This window comes from Carassius gibelio, chromosome B19 (assembly GCF_023724105.1).
Source record: "Carassius gibelio isolate Cgi1373 ecotype wild population from Czech Republic chromosome B19, carGib1.2-hapl.c, whole genome shotgun sequence".
NCBI classification, from domain to species: Eukaryota; Metazoa; Chordata; class Actinopteri; order Cypriniformes; family Cyprinidae; genus Carassius; species Carassius gibelio.
The window spans coordinates 1,178,581-1,192,801 of record NC_068414.1 but is presented as its reverse complement, the minus strand read 5'-3'; the positions used below and the strand labels follow the sequence as shown (position 1 = coordinate 1,192,801).

The window sequence follows — 14,221 nt, the reverse complement described above, 5'->3', positions numbered from 1 at the left end:
TTAATTTACATTTTACACTGAATCATTCAGCAGAATCTTTCATCTGGAGTAAATCAAAGACTGGAGCTAAGCAGCAAATTAACGGACGGAGATTCAATCATCTGTATATGGCTGCTATTGTCTGGAGATATACACCAATGTCCTGCTCCGATGCACGATTTCAGACCTAGGAATGCGACAGGTGTGATGACCTGGGTGAAGGAGTGCATGGAGACATTGAGAGAACAGAGCCGGGAATGGGAAACCCAACGGTGTTCCTGGATGGGAGCAAACAACCCATGAATTCTGTCCCAAAGTTCTATTCAGTTCAGTCACACCATTCGCTTTTGGAGGATGCCTGTAAGGTTAAAGGGGGGGTGAAATGCTTGTTTTCACTCAATATCCTGTTAATCTTGAGTACCTATAGAGTAGTACTGCATCCTTCATAACTCCAAAAAGTCTTTAGTTTTATTATATTCATAAGAGAAACATAGTCTGTACCGATTTTTCCCGGAAAAACACGAGCGCCTGGAGGCGTGACGTGTGGGCGGAGCTAAAGAATCACGAGCGCCAGTAGGCTTTTGCGTTGAGAGCGTTAGGAAACTGTGACACCGTGAGGAAAGCAGTTTTACTCACCGCCTGCGGTTCCAACACACGATCGTGACCCTTTTTCGTTGGGACTGCATCATCCTTAAGAAATAAACGATGTGCAAATCCGGCGTCAAACTGGGCCTTGTTTGTAAAACAAGCATCTTCGAAATGCAGGGAACAAACACAAACACTTGCACAACTCCGTTGATGCTCTGTAAAAATAAACTCCATCCACTGGTCCCTTAATGCTGTTTCTCTTTTGGTAATCTGTGCAGGGTTGTCTTGCCCTGGCAACCAAAAACACACTTCTTTTGTGACATTTGGCGACGCTCTCGCTCTGATCAGTGAAGTCTGTTGTGCTCTCAGTGCTCTGCTATACGGGAGCGCGCTCTTCCGGCAGAAGTGCCTCAGGACCCATATAAGGAGATTCCGCTCCATCTAACGTCACACAGAGCCATACTCGAAAAAAACTTTCCCAAACTTGTGACAAACCTGAAGGAGTATTTTTGGAACAGAAATACTCCTTCAAACGTACAACTTAATTTTTGAAACTTTGTCCATGTTTAGCATGGGAATCCAACTCTTTAACAGTGTAAAAAACTCAGTATGCATGAAATAGTGTTTCACCCCCCCTTTAAACATGCACACACTACAAGATATTATTAAGATGATCTTCCCAGAGGGAGCCTCACGTGATCTCACAGCAGATCGTCACTGATATTAATGTTTACATATGTTAGCTAGCATGCTAGTAGCTTTCTGCACTTACCCGGGGCATTTCACTCCAGCGCTTCTCTTTCTCCTTACGGTTGTGATGCTTTTCCAACACATTATACAGACAGTAGTGTTACTACAAAATGTCCAGAAACAGTTTCCTATGTCTCTCCTATCCAACGGAGCCGCACATCAGCTGTTGTGTGGTTTTGGGTATTGGCTGTGAAAGTACTGACGTGATCATATATCCATCACCATCCCGATTTAATTCCTAAATATTAAACATGTTTGAAATTAATCAGGGCTGCCCTGATTTGTGTGCGAGCAGATCGAGAGGTGCAAGATTCGATCGGTGAACGCCTCACATTACCAGATCATCTGCGCCGAACATCGGGACAGATCGAGGAGCTCAACAAGATGTTTGCTCAGATTCTCGGGAACATGAAATCGGGCTAAAAATCCTGTAGTGTGAGCCAGGCTTAAGTCTTAACACTGGACTAAGATAAAGTAATCTTGTGCTAAATGCTTTAGACGCTGTTCTCAGCTGGATCTGCTGCTTGTGATCGGATCAGCTGAGATGTCTCTAAACCTCTAAAGTTTCAAACTCTAAATATGTAAAGGATATTTATATTTATGTCCCTGGGCGCCTCTGTGTTTGTGATTGTCTTCTCTGCAGTCGACAGCATGGGCCGGATCGTCCTCGCTGGAGGCGCAGCCGTCGGACTCGGAGCTCTGTGTTATTACGGCTTAGGGATGTCCAATGAGATGGGAGCCATCGAGAAAGCAGTGTAAGAATCACCTTTACATTCAAACACTCTACATCAGATTCACCTGATTATTAAAATGATCCTGTCTGTGAACCAGCGGCTCTTCTCTGATCTTGGTGGTGACTGGTGTAATCCTATAGTCTCTGATTCACTACGAAGCAGTTCAGTTCGATCTCTGCAGAGGAAAGTTGATACTTCTCATGTTAACAGTTTTATAATCATGTCATTGCTGGCCAGATGGGTGTCCTAAGCAGAATAGTATTGTTGTGCTCCATTCTCCTCCATCAAACACAAAAAAACTAAAACCTACTATAAGTGCTCAAAATAGAATTTTAATAAAGTAAATAAATAAATTGAAATTAAATTGTATTATTATAGATTACAATTGTAGCTCTGTACAATTATCTATTAGGGCTGGGACAACGCATCGAGGTCATCGATGACGTCGACGCAAAGAATACGTCTTCGCAAAATATGCGCATTGATTCGTCGACCTGTTTTTATTTCTCTAAAAAATGTTTACCTTATGTGCGCTGAATATACGCGATGACCGTATCAACATTCTGTCCAACGTTATATAACCAATCCAGGGGTTTTTCTGCATTGATCTTTTTTTTTTGGCGGCTGTCAAAGCCTTATTTGATCGCTGCGTCTGACAGAGCGCGTACGAGAGAAAGCCCCGGCTGCGCACACTCACAGTCTTCAAACTACACGAGCTCTCTCTTTCTCTCTCTTTCTCTCTCTCTCTCTCTCTCTCTCTCTCTCTCTCTCTCTCTCTCTCGTGCATATTAACCAAAATCATTAGACACGATAGAAAAAGGGCGGAACGCCAAAGTTTCACGTGGAGCATTCAGAGATTTTTTTTTCTCTCCATGACAGGCTGCTGGCTCCCACTGTTAATTTTTTTTTTTTGGAAAAGCACTCTCTGTATTAGCGTAAAGTCCTCAAGCTTACATTGGTTACTGTATTCTTTCAATTGCTCTAAACAAGTATTTTGGGTGACCTTTTTTATTGATGCTAGACATCAAGTTGTTGTTATTTTCATCTGAAAGAAGAACTTTTTTTCAGTAAGCTAGGCCCTATGTGTTCAGTAAGCTTGTTTCAGTAAGCTGTGTGTTTTCAAGGCTTCAAGGTTTTATTGAATGCTATCTCTATACAAGTGCAAAGTAATGCAGTCTTTTATTTTCTAATTTTAAGAGCAAGAAACATATATTGCAATGTTAAGGAATTTGTGTTTTTTATCAACATGTATAAATTGTTAGTAGTCAATTAATGGGGAGATAATCAAAATCAGTCTAAAAAGTTAATTGTTAGATTAATCGATGCATCGAAAAAATTATCGCTAGATTAATAGTTAAAAAAATAATCATTTATCCCAGCCCTATTACCTATGGATATGATTTTATTAATACAGTTGTCTGATTGATTTTATAGTCAAGCATTCAGAAGTCACACAAAATAAAATGTTAACTAGAATGAAACCATGGTTAATTTTGGTAAGGGTTGTGATGTCCACGTTTTTGTTGAAGACATTAAAGAATCTGTAGCATTCCTTTAAAATAAAGGTGGAAAAAATTAAGTGGATATTTGAATTAAATGTTTAGTCAATAACATGCCACTGTTGCCCTTTGCAAGCATTTGTAATAATGAAAATTGTTTATTTTGTATTACATTATATTTTAACAGTGTTATTCCATAAAACCATATGATTTTATTAATTAACCAATCATTATTGCATCACTGTTTTTATATAATACATTTTAAGTCATGAAAAGTAGAATATTAATTCAAATGCATTGTTAGTGGAGAAATTATTACAGACATTAAAACACGTTACCAACGTACACAGTCCAAACATATTCACGGGAATATGAACGTAGCCACCTGAAAGTGATGCACAGGCTTCATCTTGGACTTTAAAATTTTTCTTTTCTCTGCACCGCACATAGCTGATGTTTTTTCCCAGATATAGCTTAGTTATACATTAATTATGTTGATAAATTGTATTCAGCCGCAAAGGAGTTGAGAGCGAGAGCCGATGTGGGATTGACGCGTCACGTGTGTTTACTGCAAACTACGTTCATCAGAAAATACATTTTTAGATTTTAATATTATATGTATATGTTAATATTAAAGATCACGTTTTTGTTTTTTTTGAAGCTTTGATTGTGTTCACAGTGTGAAATATAACGTGTTCATGTTTCACGTGTAAAAAAAAAAAAAAATTCACCTCTCTGTATACCGCTGTTTTCACTGATAAAAACGGGCTGATGACTTCCTTGTTCTATAAATTCCCTCCTTCAGAAATACGAAACGAGTTCTGATTGGGCCAGCGGTTCCTGTGCTGTGATTTGACAGCAGCTGAGCGCACGCTGCCCTCCTGGAAACATGTTTTGAGAGTTTTGGGAAGCCAGTGTGCAGGAGCATGTGCTTATAATCACAGGAGCGTTTTTACTGACAAGATGCGCATGAACAGCGCATTCGTTTTTTTTGCACAGCCCTAGCATCTAGTTAACAAATCTAAACAGTGTTGCCCTTTGTGTAATAAGTTCATCTTTTACAATTTTCGGGAACCGAGTTAAACATAAATTGTAACCATTAATCTCCAAGTACAGCGTCCCTGGGAAGCCCAAACAAAGAACATTTGACTCAGAGATGAAAATAACAGCGTTTCGACGACAAACACAAACGCAGCTCTTCCTCTTCTCCATCGGAGCGCAACAAGGCCACGCCCCCTGTTTGTGTATTCATGTGGGCGGAGGTTAGTCAAAAAACTGTTTCAGTGACGTCATTCCTGCAGGAACTAAAGGGGTGTAGTCCAAACGGGTCGTTCGATGTAGGCGAATTCTGTTAAATAAAAATCTCGCTTGGCTTTGAGCTTTAGAATTTTACAGATATTATTTATACTCTAACAACAACAACAACATTACACACTAACTATAGTTTAAAACATGAGATCACGAAGAACGGGACCTTTAATATATTTTTTGAGCAACTGGGACAGTGCCCCCCCCGGGAGTTGGTGCCCTATGTAGACAGCATACACTGTGTATAGGGAGCGGCGCTAGTGTTCATGAGATCCGTTACGATCAGCTCAGCTGAGCTGGATTTAATGTGTCTGATAGTCAACATATATACACGCTTACATTGCAGATATTCTGTACGAGCTCCTCAGACTGAAGCTGTGTGTTTGCAGGATCTGGCCGCAGTATGTGAAGGACAGGATTCACTCCACATACCTGTATTTTGCGGGCAGCGTGGGTCTGACGGGGCTCTCGGCCGTCGCGGTCAGCAGGACACCGGCGCTCATGGGACTCATGATGAGGGGATCCTGGCTGGTACACACACGATCATAGAACTTTTTATTTATCACCCTTTAAATACACTCTTCATAACAAATCTTAGTGGTAGAACATCCTGTTAGGCATCTACATAGTGATTATAGTTATGATTGAGCTTACAGTTTAATATTCACATTGATATTTAATGCTGTGATAACCCAATCAACCACAGGCTATCGGTGCTACCTTTGCTGCTATGATCGGCGCCGGGATGCTGGTGAGATCGATCTCGTATGAACACAGTCCGATGCCGAAACACCTGGCCTGGGCTCTACACGCAGGTAAAGTGCTGCTTTAACTGACCTCTAGAGGGCACTGCAGGCTGTGTTTCTGGTTCTGCTGGGCATGTTTTCCTTTGGTTGAGCACTGCAGAACATTTCCAAAGACAGACACAGCTCTCACATGAAGTTATGAGTCCTGTGTGGACAGACAAGCAGAGCTCTGGTGTTCCCTGTGTGCAGGTGTGATGGGTGCCGTCATTGCTCCGTTAACTCTGCTGGGCGGCCCACTGATGGTTCGAGCAGCCTGGTACACAGCAGGCATTGTGGGTGGTCTGTCGACGGTGGCCATGTGTGCCCCGAGTGAGAAGTTCCTGAGCATGGGCGGCCCGCTGGCCGTGGGCTTCGGCGTGGTGTTCGCCTCGTCTCTGGGTGAGAAGCATTTACAGTCCGATGCAGATTGTGTTTCTGTTTAATCTCACAGACTTTACAGGAGTGTGTTCTGTCCTCTCCGCTCTAAAGGATCCATGTTTCTGCCCCCCACCTCGGCTTTCGGGGCCGGCCTGTACTCTGTGGCGGTTTATGGAGGTCTGGTCCTGTTCAGCTTGTTTCTGCTGTATGACACACAGAAAGTCATCAAGCGTGCCGAGACACACCCTCTTTACGGAGTTCAGAAATATGACCCCATTAATGCGTAAGTGTTCTCTGTGTGCAAGCTAACGGTCACTTGTGCTTTTGTAATATGTGTTTCTTTTAATTGAGTCTTTCTATCATTTAAACGACACGCAGTATATGTGCTGCGTCTGCTAACATCGCTGCTCTTCCAGGTGTATGGGCATTTACATGGACACCCTCAACATCTTCATGCGTTTGGTGATGATTCTAGCCAACGGCGGCGGAAACAGAAGAAAGTAGCCATAAAGAGACAAGACGACATGACACTGACTGGAGGAGAAAGATTTAGCTGAATAAAGTTTACTAATTGATTTTGCATTTATTTGTTTAAAAGCAGAAAACCCCTTTGGATTGCTTTCATTTTATTTTAAACATGTCCAACAGTATAAGGTAATTGTTATAGTTTATGTGTCCTATCAAATGAGGGTTAAAGCAGATCGTCTTCCACAGCTGGTGTAATTATAAGAAACATTTTTGTATATTTATTTTAGGTAAGAGATCACAACAGACTTATTGCACTGAAAACACTTGTCAATGTGATCATCTAGAGTTCATTGTTCAATAAACTTTAGTGCTATCTCAGTCTACATCTTTAACGTTTATTGCTTTAGAACAATCACAATTTTAACATATTCGGCACTGTACAAGCTGAAGACACTAAACTAGAGCAGATGGTGTTGAATCCTCAAGACAGAAATTCCTTGTGTGTTCTGTTTTCTTGCCATTTCATTTTTTTCTTTGTTTAGTTTAATTCAGTGTTGTGTGATTATTTTACACAGATGTTAGAGCCTTTGATTCTTTAGATTTTTTCCCTGAAGTCGGTTTTCTGCTGTTTTGAGAGTAACTGGCCATCGGCAGACATTCATGTTTTATTTGTGCTCGGACCAGCGGCAGATGACAGTGAGATTACTGAATAATCCTTGTGTCTCCATCTGTATTCTGATGCTGATTAATAATCCAGAGAGGAGAGTTACGAGATCAAGGTGTTTTTACACCATGAGACCTGATTGGTTGATGTAATAGTGACGTTAGGTTTAGGGGTGGGGTTGGGTAAGGGGGATCATTTAGATTGCATGATTCAGAAACACCCAGCAGTTTCAAAACACCCACATGGTGATAAACACCCACTTTTGCTCTGCAGAGACCTAAGTCTCGAAAACATTGCCTTGGTGCCAGTTGAAATACACAGGACAATCGTGCAGAAGAGTTGCGGTGTCGTTTTCTGTACCTCCAATAAACTAACAAATTATGAATTGAAGTTATACATCCTTCCTAATAAACATACAGAACCGGTATGACAAAATGGCTACAAGCAATAAATTGTGAGGATGATCAAGGGAAGTTGTGGAAATCCCAAAACTAAAGGCCCAATCCCAATTCTATTAACCCTTCCCCTATCGCACAGCTCACACATACAGGAGAAAATAAACTGGTCAACGCTGTCCCACGAATTTTATTAAATAGTTTAAATACTGAATCGCTACATTATATTTTCCACTGATGAGAGGATACAATCAATGTTTTTAAGTAAACTCACTCTAAAAAGATAAACGCACAGACGTGAATACACGCAACCTCTCTCTCTCTCTCTCTGGCTGAAAACCACTGATCTATGGTGTCTAATGCTGCACTAAGATCAAGTTAAACTAGCAATGAGCTGCAGCCTTGATCTGACGCAAGAAGCAAGTCATTTGTAATTTTAACAAGTGCAGTTTTCGGTGCTATGGTGGGGCCTGAAACCGGACTGAAATCCACTGCAGGATTTGTTAATCTCAACATTTGGACACATCTCAAACTAGAAGCATAAGTTCAACAACATCTGTGATGTTAACTACATCATTGTTCTGTTTAAATCTTTTTTGACTGTTGGCTGTTTCAGGTTTCTCATTCTCCCCACATCCGCGATCATTTACACACAGCCCTGGGTTTCTTTAGATGCTAAAGTGAAGTCAAAATATAATTTCTATGTGAAAGCTGAAGACACTGAGGGCAAATACAGCCTCACGGAGGTTTTTATCACGGTGCTGGATCAAAATGAAAACCCACAATAGTTCAACCAGAACTTCCTGGAGAGGACCATGATCATTGGGTCGCCAGTGAAAATAGAGGTTTGTGTTCTCCAACAAAACTGTTATTTTGTGGACCGCCATCTGTCTTAGGTCCCAGTAGATGAGACTAATATTCAAAAGCCAAATCTGGCATCAAGCCTGATGCCATGAACTCCCATGATCCCTCAACCAGCTTAAAGTTCTGCATCGGTGTTAGCAGTTTAACTGAACAATATTTTAACTGATGGTGTGATTGTGAATATAATGATCTTATTTGAACCTGATTCTGGTTTGTTTTCAGGCTTTGGATGAGGATGCAGAGGAACCCAATAACCTGATTGAATATTCCATCATGAAAGCCGATCCAGACAACATCTTCGACATTAACACGTCCACAGGAGAGATTAATCTAAAACCGTACATCAAGTCTATGGAGATTGTGCAGAACGTCACCAAAAATAAAGACTGCCGGTGGTCAGTGGTTGTCCAGGCTCGTGATCGAGGCTCTCCATCCTTCAGTACAGCAGCGGTCATGAAAATCAACATCACGGAAGCGGTGAGACGTTAATACGTCAGGATTATTGTGTGCGCCGTTGGATCAAAGTAGCTTTTAATCTGCTTTTTTTTTTTTTTTTGAGGAGAATACCATGTTACTATCATGGTAAATGTCCAAAAACACAAGTACTTTGAATTATGATGTGAATTCCTTGGTATAAAAACATGGAACTACCATTGAAGTACCATACTATTTCATAGTTCATCCACAGTACTTTTTCTTCTATGTAGTAATGATTAAATAGATCACCGTGGTTTATTGGAAGTTGTGGCCTAGTGGTTAGAGCGTTTGACTCCTAACTCTAAAGTTCTGGTTTTGAGTCTTGGGTCAGCAATACCCCGACTGAGGTGCCCTTGAGCAAGGCACTGAACCCACAACTGCTCCCCAGACACCGCAGAATAAAATGGCTGCCCACTGCTCCGGGTGTGTGTGCACAGTGTGTGTGTGTGTGTGTGTGTATATATATATATGTGTACACTGCTCCGGGTGTGTGTTCATGGTGTGTGTGTATGTGTGCACTTTGGATGGGTTAAATGCAGATCACAAATTCTGAGTATGGGTCACCATACTTGGCTGTATGTAACCTTTATGTGAAGAAAATGAAAGTTCATCATGTGCTAATTATTTACACTTGTGTGTGTTTTCAGAATCGGCTCAAAGGGCCCATGGCTACTTTTCTAATGCAGAGCCGAAACAATCCCATGAAAGCTCTTGGCCTGGCTGTCAGCATCAATACCATGTTGGTTTTGGTGACAGTTATGATCTCCACCATCATCTACTTTCACAACACAAAGTCCAACAGGATCACGCCAGCACGCCGCATCAGTCGCAGGAGGCCCAAAGAGTCGTGCCGCTGGACCTTCAGGGGACAGTTCAGATGGAGCGACCAGAGCTTTGGAAAGTTCTTCACTGATGAAGAGACAAGCAACAACCACAGCAGCATCAGACTCAAGCAGTCAGCCCCTAGCGCTCTGACCTCGGTCTCCAGGTCACTCCCGGCCGAGCGAGCGGTTGCGGTCAGTCCCCACAGTGTCCAGGTCCCTGGCCTCCAGAAACACCAGCCGCAGATCCAGCTGGAGGACCGGCAGAAGCACAGATGGGTTTCAGAGATCTTTTGGGATTGAAGGACATTGAGCTGGAGGCAGCCCACTCAACCCAGCACAGATTCAGCAACATAAGGAGCTTAAAATATCAACTTGTTGTGATTTTGGGTACCAGAATCAACATAATACAGCCTTAAATTAGAAATTTTATCGCATATCTGTTGGCACTGCCAGACAAAAAAAAAAAAAGACGGCTGTGGTTAAAAGCGATAAAATGAGTGGACTGGACATCTCAGGAATGATTTTATATAAAATGTCTTTTGTATAATTTTTTTTTTTTAAGTCTGTGTGCATGCAAGTAAAACAACAAACTTATTTATATGTAATCATTTGTAATTGTAATAAATCGTGCCTTGCAATAATGTAGCTGTAAAAATAGTTGCCTGCTAAAAAGTGTAAATGTATATACATCATCATGACTAGATAGACACGAGGAGTTCGCTTTACTATTCATGGATTTCAGTAATGTGACTTATTAGTTGTGGCCGCCATCTTTAGGACCTGGTGTAGCCTCTCCTCAGTGACTGAACACCAAAATAACACTCCACCAACAACGGAAAACAATTAAAAACAAAATAGATACTTTAGGAATAGATTCTTTTTTTTTTTTTTTTCAAAGCGAACTACTGACTCAACTTAAGTCTAGTTTAAACACCATTGTGTTGTTTGCTGATATGTTATTTACATCTACCTTATACACAAACCATCTCTGTACAATTGCCATTTTCAAGGCAAGGCAAGTTTATTTATATAGCACATTTCGTACAAAATGGTAATTCAAAGTGCTTTAGATAAAAGTAAGCAAAATAATCATTTAGAAAAATAAGAGCAATTTTTTAACTTTTAATATTAAAACATTTACTTAATTAAAGAACAGTTAGAAAATGATTTTACATGAAAAAAAAAGAAAAAAAAAACTCAATCAGTGCAATCAGTTCGGACATTGCACAGTGCTCATTCAATAAATGCACAGCTAAACAGAAGGGTTTTAAGTCTAGAATTAAAAGTGACTAGTGTTTTAGCACATCTGATCTCTTCTGGAAGCTGATTCCAGCTGCGGGCAGCACAGTAAGTAAAGGAGGACTCCCCTTGTTTTGTGTGAACCCTTGGTATTTCTAACTGACTTGATCCTAATGATCTGAGTGCTCTGTTAGGTTTATATTCAGTGAACATATCTGCAATATATTTCGGTCCTAGGTCATTTAGTGACTTATATACACGTATAAAAGTACTTTAAAAATCAATCCTAAATGTAACTGGAAGCCAGTGTAAGGACCTGAGGACTGGTGTGATATGCTCAGATTTTCTGGTTCTAGTCAGAATCCTGGCAGCAGCGTTCTGGATGAACTGCATCTGTCTAATGCTCTTTTTGGGAAGGCCAGTGAGGAGCCCATTACAATAGTCCACCCTGCTGGTGATAAAGGCATTTTTTTAATGATAGTATGCCGATTTAGTTACTGCTTTGACATGACTACTGAAACTAAGGTCTGTCTCCAGAATCACACCAAGATTCCTGACTTGATTTTAGTTGTTTGACCCCTAGAGTCAAGGTATGCATTCACCTTAAAAACTTCATCTTTGTTTCCAAATGCAATAACTTCCATTTTTTCCTTATTTAACTGAAGAAAGTTCTGGCACATCCAACTATTAATTTCATCAATGCATTGGCAGAGGGAGTCAATGGGGCTGTAGTCATTTGGAGAAAAGGCTAGGTAAATCTGGGTATCATCAGCATAGCTGTGATAGGCAATTTGGTTCCCTCTCATGATTTGACTTAGTGGAAGCATTTACAGGCTAAACAAGAGCGGTGCTAGAATGGAGCCTTGTGGGACTCTGCATGTCATGGACATGCACAATCTGACTTTGCTGCAGTCTGGAATTGAACTACTGGTTTCGTCTGGTCAGAGGAGAACTGACCCCAACTGAGCCTGGTTTCTCCCAAGGTTTTTTTCTCCATTCTGTCACCGATGGAGTTTCGGTTCCTTGCCGCTGTCGCCTCTGGCTTGCTTAGTTGGGGTCACTTCATCTACAGTGATATCATTGACTTTATTGCAAATAAATGCACAGACACTATTTAACTGAACAGAGATGACATCACTGAATTCAATGATGAACTGCCTCTAACTATCACTTTGCATTATTGACACACTGTTTTCCAAATTAATGTTGTTCAGTGCTTTGACGCAATGTATTTTGTTTAAAGCACTATATGAATAAAGGTGATTGATTGATTGATGGACAAGTTTGGGGAAGCGTACAACAAGCATGTTGCTTTAGCTGCTTATGCAAATATTTGAATGTATGGGGGAAGCATACACCCCTAGCAGCAGCACATAATACGACGGCAGTTTGTATATTAAACAATTTTAAGTGTCTAACATGCTGACATAAATAAATAAATAAAATAATCACATTGAGGGAAGGGGCATAATGAGATCCATGATCAAAAAAAAAAAAAAAAAAAACTACCAAAACTCGTACCACCCAGAAGTAAGATTTTTAGCATAGAAAACTCCTTTCATCCAAATTGGCCATGTTTAGCATGAAAATCCATCTTTAACATTGAACAACTCTGAATCTATGAAACACCATTGTAGCCCCCCTTTAAGCAAATGTGTGATACATACGACCCCTTGCTGCAGCACTAGGAGCATGTAATGTGCATTAAAGCTGTAAGTTGCATAATGTAGGGTAGTCCAGCAGGGGAAGCATAAACCCTTCGGAAACTTAGGATGACGTCCAGTCTGAATGAAAATGCTCCATATAAATACCTCAGTCTGAATAAAATTGCCGAAATGGTAATCTGTTGAAAGGGGTCGGATAACCTTCTATAACCGAACTAAATTAAAATTGTGCCATGTTAACGTATTAAACCGATTACTTGTATCTATGTAACCACATCAATAGTCGTAGTCATCAGAATGTGAACATGACGTCGGCAACGCTGTGCATTCAGTGATTAGTAGACACTGACATTACATTAGAGACTGGGAAATAGTGGACGAAAAAGATAAAATTCCAATTAAACAATAACACACATTAGAATGGAATCTGGAATCTCATGACCGGGGGGCTGTACCATGATGGTAGCTGAACAAATTCAGTTACAGGATTAGTTTTGAGTTGACAAAGCCAAACCTCTCCAATCCGGCTTTGTTGGTACCATGATGCTGTTCATCAACTTTCTTTGTCAATTCAGGCTTTGATCCCGAGTTTGTGGAGCGCGTGCACATGAATGTGTGACATCACTGTTGAACAGCCAATCACGAGCCTTGCAACACAAAGCATGTTTGATTTACTTCTCGTGAGAGACCCAGCGAGATTCAAAACTAAAGGTTAAAGGTTTTGCTAAAGGTTAAGAGATTGAAGAATATGACCAATTTAAATGTCATATGAAAAATGAAGGAGGACTAATAAAATGATCTTGCTCCATCAGTTTAGTCACAAGCGGAACTTTTTAACTTAGTTTATACATTTGAAAATATATAGTGATAGAGACTTGAACATGTAAGTTTAGATTTGAAATTTTTAAAATAGTGCAATCTTTTGATACTACAGCTTATTTATATTACATGATCTGTATACATTAATATTTATTTAAAATAATTTATAATAACTGTTAAACTAAAATTGCTTGTGTGTAAGAGATAAATAATAATATGAATCACAATAATTATATAAATCATAAAATGACTCAGTTATTATCATTAAAGCCTGACTTCTATACAGATATATATATATATATATTTTTTTTTTTTAAGCATAAGTGACCTTTAATTTGGAGCTAGATAAACTGGAGTGACTTTGTGTCAGACATGTGTCACTTCTCTCACATCTGATTGGTTCACCTTCAGTTTGAGATCTTGAATCCAGAACATAACCTGCCCCGGAGCAGGTTAGCTGTGGAGTGTAAGATACCATGGCAACGAACACCGATTAAAGCCGAGCTACTTTCATAGTACCTAAAACCCAGGGTTGGCGGAAACTAAGCTGAAACATAGCTGGCTAGCCACCTAATCCAGCTTCATGGTACAGGCCCCAGAGCAGAAAGCTGATGTAATAAGTGAAGCACAATTTACTGCTTTTCAGCTTAGAAACAACACTATGATCGTGAATAGCTCAATGAAAACACTTGACCAAAATTTGCCTGTCGTTGTATGAATTATACGGATTCATAAACCCATTTGTAAATGTTGTGCGATAGCTCGTTGCAAGCATTATCTGCGTTC

At 40.3% G+C, this 14,221-nt stretch overlaps 2 protein-coding genes across 8 annotated transcripts in view; both read left to right on the top strand.

Annotated features, from left to right (window-relative positions):
* LOC127978797 (growth hormone-inducible transmembrane protein) overlaps positions 1 to 6,872 on the top strand; it is a 36,266-nt gene extending 29,394 nt beyond the window's left edge. For 4 of the 7 annotated variants that reach the window (XM_052583702.1, XM_052583703.1, XM_052583701.1 and 1 more), the window contains exons 5-9: positions 5,248 to 5,389; positions 5,565 to 5,673; positions 5,854 to 6,042; positions 6,133 to 6,304; positions 6,438 to 6,872. In XM_052583702.1, coding sequence (XP_052439662.1) covers positions 5,248 to 5,389; positions 5,565 to 5,673; positions 5,854 to 6,042; positions 6,133 to 6,304; positions 6,438 to 6,525 — 700 coding nt within the window. In that variant the 3' untranslated portion in view covers positions 6,526 to 6,872. Of the gene's footprint in view, positions 1 to 1,960; positions 2,073 to 5,247; positions 5,390 to 5,564; positions 5,674 to 5,853; positions 6,043 to 6,132; positions 6,305 to 6,437 lie in introns of all 7 variants that reach the window. The other 3 variants (XM_052583699.1, XM_052583705.1, XM_052583706.1) reach the window with 3 other exon arrangements.
* A 135-nt stretch (positions 6,873 to 7,007) lies between these two features.
* On the top strand, positions 7,008 to 10,354 carry LOC127978800 (cadherin-related family member 1-like). Its single transcript, XM_052583709.1, has 3 exons — positions 7,008 to 8,393; positions 8,635 to 8,889; positions 9,537 to 10,354. The coding sequence occupies exons 1-3, from the start codon at positions 8,364 to 8,366 to the stop codon at positions 10,011 to 10,013; spliced, it is 762 nt and encodes a 253-aa protein (XP_052439669.1). The 5' UTR covers positions 7,008 to 8,363; the 3' UTR covers positions 10,014 to 10,354.
* The last annotated feature ends 3,867 nt before the right edge of the window (positions 10,355 to 14,221 follow it).

What these genes read in the sequence shown, in the direction of transcription:
- LOC127978800 (XM_052583709.1), top strand. Translation starts at nt 8,364, where the DNA reads ATGATCATTGGGTCGCCAGTGAAAATAGAG. An exon ending in GGTCGCCAGTGAAAATAGAG is followed by an intron (nt 8,394 to 8,634) that starts GTTTGTGTTCTC and finishes GTTTGTTTTCAG; the next exon opens with GCTTTGGATGAGGATGCAGA. An exon ending in AAATCAACATCACGGAAGCG is followed by an intron (nt 8,890 to 9,536) that starts GTGAGACGTTAA and finishes GTGTGTTTTCAG; the next exon opens with AATCGGCTCAAAGGGCCCAT.